Below are 4,273 nucleotides of genomic sequence, written 5' to 3'. Positions count from 1 at the left end.
CTCTGCCAACTCAGTTTCTTGTATCCATGGCAAATTGGCGATCGAGCTCACGATGAAAGGTGGTTTTAGCTTTTGTTTTTTGTTTACGGTATACATATTATTGAATCATATGCTTTAATTTAATTTGAGTTCATGAGCAGGAGTGAAAATCCACATGAGATGTGAACGTACGTACGTCAATGAACGACAGTAGTGAGTAGACTACCACTGATTGATTCATTTCCTGTGCAGATTTTATCTTTAGCAATTTGGTTTAGGCGGAAAACTATTCTTAGCAGATAAGCAAAATCATCAATTTCGGTGCACAAATATTGCTTCTATTTTTTCTTTTTCTTTTTTTCTTGCTTCTTTGTGGATGGTACTGCTGGTAGGGACTTCTATGGAGGGCAGATCAAGTGGCAATTTAGTAGAACTTTCTTTTCTTCTCTTTTTGGACAGTTGAATAAAAAATATTATGTGCATACTAAAATTAGTCTTTATGTGTATAAATACATATATTATTTTATATAATTTTAATATAAGTTTATTCAATTAACTCATTTGATAATTTCTTTTTTACGTAGACATAGCATAGTTCAGATTGAATTATAGCAGCTGATCTTCCTCTTAACTGCTTTTTAGTTACTTTAAAACAGGTTAAGGACAATGTTAAAATCTCTTTGGAAATATTTCCTCCGGAAAGGTCCTTAAAAGAGATCTCTACGTATAACGTGTTATAAATTGGGTGCTCCTATAATCAATTCTCTAACCTGAGTTGTTAACCAGTGATCATCTCTGTTTAACCAGTGATTATTTCTTTTTGGAGTCTCTTTTCTTTTTCAGGGTTTAGTAATTTAGTTCATACTAGAAGAATTAAGGATCTGATAGCAAGTCCTTCTCTTGTAGACTATAATAATAATAATAACAATAATAACAATAATCGACCAAAAAAATAATAATAATAACAATAACACATATATGTAGACTATAGTGATTTATTGGTGAGAAGCAATTATTATTTAGAGTTAGAGATGGCAGAGAACAAGAAATATATATATAAAGTCCTCCGGCCATTACTAAAAGAATGTGGGTTGGGTTGGTTGGTCATACAACTATACTCTTTCATTCTCTTCTATTCTCTTCTCCAAAATACTAAGCTGCAAGTGTTGACTATTGAACCTTCTACTACTAGCACACATATTATGTATAAGTATCTGCATGCTTCATTCATATCTTCTTCCCCTTAAGGTTTCATATCAAAATGTTGCAGTCCACAGTGCATTTTCATCCTCGCCGCAGCGCTGGTGAACCACCTTTATTCTCTCCACAGACCTGCAAATCCCACTGCATCTCCAATCGAAAGTAGCTATACACATGTTGCCTGCCTGTGCTTTCCACTCACAATCTGCATCAACCACCACTACTGCAATTATTACATTATTTCAAACTGTCTAACAACATTCAGATTCAAAGTTTTCATTAGTTCTTCTGGTGCTTTCCGAATAGCAGAGGATCAATGATGATATATGGTGCTATCTGTCACAATTTTTATTAAAAATAAAATGTGATTATAATAACAATTAAAATAGCATACCCGGGGGTGTGCCGCAGCACATTCTCCTGTCATCGATATGCTCCACGTCTAAACCAATGAACCAAGATCCCAAAGAAACATCTTCATTTGCGTATTTATGCAGCACGTCCCTGCCATTATAAGCCAATCATTTCCTATGCTAGTTAGTTATCCCAAATTGCAAGCTTGTCCTTGTTTATACACAATGAGGATCTTGATTCCACTTTTAACAGTTCTCGGTGACGAAAGCAAAACTTACTGATTAGTTGATATATAAGTAGCCAAATCTTGTGAAATGGCATATAGTTGTCCGGTAGCATGACGGAAGTACTTGTTTCCTACCTCACCAAACTTCCAGTATTCATGTTTATGATATTTCACTCCCCTGTGGTAAAACAGTTACACTAGAAAATGGATTCGAATTTAATTTATCTAAAAAGTAAAAGCGAAGCTTTTCTTACTTCTGAGCAAGCACAGGGCCGGATTTTATGCACCCAATATACACTCGAGGTTCCATATGGTGCATACTCAGAGTCAATCCAAATGTTGTTGTGAAGAGAGGAACAAGATAAGGAAAATGTAGCACAGTACAAAGCAAACACCAAAGAAAACACAACAAGTAATTTCACTCAGCAATCCCTTGATTTCTATCAAAGATTCTAACAATAGGACAATAATGAATACAACTGAAGTATTATTGCTTGGATTTAACTCTTCTAATGAATTGTTTAACTTTTTTTATCTAATTACTTATTATTAATTCACTACGATTATTCAATTATTCATATCTATCCACGCTGTCAAGAAAATTGGACTCCAGAATATGCAAGGCTCAAAGCAAGGGTGGAAGTCTTAGAGAGAAATCAAAGGTATCAAAGAAAATAATTAAGTAAAAGCAAGGGTTTGTGTTCCTATATTATATGCTTTTTAATTTTTCTTTTTTAGGAATTTTATGGGACAAGATCTGCAATGCTTAAGTCTAAAAGAGCTTCAGAATTTAGAACAGCAGCTTGATTCTGCCCTCAAATAAGTTAGATCATGAAGGGTAGTAAAACCATGCAAACCTTGGGTGTTTTTGGCCATATATATAGTGATGATGATTCTGATTTTACTTATATGTAATATATAACTTGCAGAACCAACTCATATATGAGGATATCTCAGTGCTTCAGGAAAAAGTTAGTCTCAGTTTGTGTAAACTTTACATTTAGAAAATATCTTATAAGCATAGCTCTATAAAATTTGTGCAATGTTTGATAAATTAAATTAAATATTAATTTTAATAAGTATAAAATAATAACATGCTTAAGTCTAAAAGAGCTTCAGAATTTAGAACAGCAGCTTGATTCTGCCCTCAAATAAGTTAGATCATGAAGGGTAGTAAAACCATGCAAACCTTGGGTGTTTTTGGCCATATATATAGTGATGATGATTCTGATTTTACTTATATGTAATATATAACTTGCAGAACCAACTCATATATGAGGATATCTCAGTGCTTCAGGAAAAAGTTAGTCTCAGTTTGTGTAAACTTTACATTTCAAAAATATCTTATAAGCATAATGAATTACTAAAAAGTTATGATAAAATAAAATTACTCTTAAGAGAGAATAGGAAAGCACAAAAAGGTCATCATGAGTCCTACAAAACATATATAAATGAACAAAAACACAAAAGCAATTGAACAAGTAAACAATCAAAATACTCTAAGTCTAAACTATCAACAAAATTTCTATTTTTCTTTTGTTAATTGGTACACCTAAACATGCTTAAGTAAAGACAAATGCAAAAGTAGCAGAATAATAAGAAAAAGACAATCTAAACATTCAAATATAATGAAACACGTAATGGAGTAATGAAGCAAAAAATTTTAACACAATTATTGCTTTTAAGACAACTAGAGAACAGAAACTCGACCAGAACGACAAATGCCATATGATAAAACAATTTCAAGACAAAGTAAGGTGTCCAATAACACTTTCTTTATTAGAGAAAATAAAAGACAACTGGAAAATAGCCTACACAACATGATCTCAATGCATTATACATAATCTCAAAATTTGAAAACCATTAAGTCACCAGCAGAAAGAAGCATAGAAATAAACTTAATTGACTAAAGCACACCTGACTGAAAACACTTGCATTTTAAATAAATGGCCATGTACCCTAAAACTGAAAACATAACGGTGAAGGAACATTGACTAACTTGAAGGTATGACCATTCTTAGTGAGCAGTAGATAATCAGGGGCTTTCACAACTGAGCTATCTGTAGAATGTAATTCAATGTGCTCCTCAAACACAGCCAATTCTTCAATTTTGTTGGCATCCTCATGAAATTTTGGATCAACTTCCACTGTCCACTGTAAATACAAGTCATAAAATAAATTGCCATTTGAGCACAAACTAAAATTTACAATTAACTTAGAATGGCAAACAACATTGCACTTATCAGCAATTACACCAGCAAAAGAACAATTGTGAGACTGTTATCAAGTTTCATTACATGCCTCCTCAACAATTTCTGTTAACAAACTAAATCTAAGCAAACATTACTCTTGTCCTTTTATCACCTCAGAAGGTACACTAATATTGTTCATGAATTCAACAGAAAAATAATCTATTAAACCACGCATCTTCATCAAGAACAGCATGCATGTTATCAAATCACAATTTACAAACCCATATTTCACAGATTAAAACCCCCAAATTAAAACCCCTAA

At 32.7% G+C, this 4,273-nt stretch overlaps 1 protein-coding gene across 1 annotated transcript; it reads right to left on the bottom strand.

The window, feature by feature from the left end:
• Positions 1–960: 960 nt before the first annotated feature.
• LOC107479278 (probable beta-1,3-galactosyltransferase 2) lies at positions 961–4,053 on the bottom strand. The gene is made up of 5 exons (XM_052258310.1): positions 4,015–4,053; positions 3,759–3,913; positions 1,812–1,937; positions 1,574–1,683; positions 961–1,384 (listed from the first exon to the last, which is right to left on the bottom strand). The coding sequence occupies exons 1-5, from the start codon at positions 4,051–4,053 to the stop codon at positions 1,236–1,238; spliced, it is 579 nt and encodes a 192-aa protein (XP_052114270.1). The 3' UTR covers positions 961–1,235.
• Positions 4,054–4,273: the final 220 nt, after the last annotated feature.

This window comes from Arachis duranensis, chromosome 3 (genome assembly GCF_000817695.3).
Source record: "Arachis duranensis cultivar V14167 chromosome 3, aradu.V14167.gnm2.J7QH, whole genome shotgun sequence".
In the NCBI taxonomy this organism is placed as follows: domain Eukaryota; kingdom Viridiplantae; phylum Streptophyta; class Magnoliopsida; order Fabales; family Fabaceae; genus Arachis; species Arachis duranensis.
This window is presented reverse-complemented; position numbering and strand designations above follow the sequence as displayed.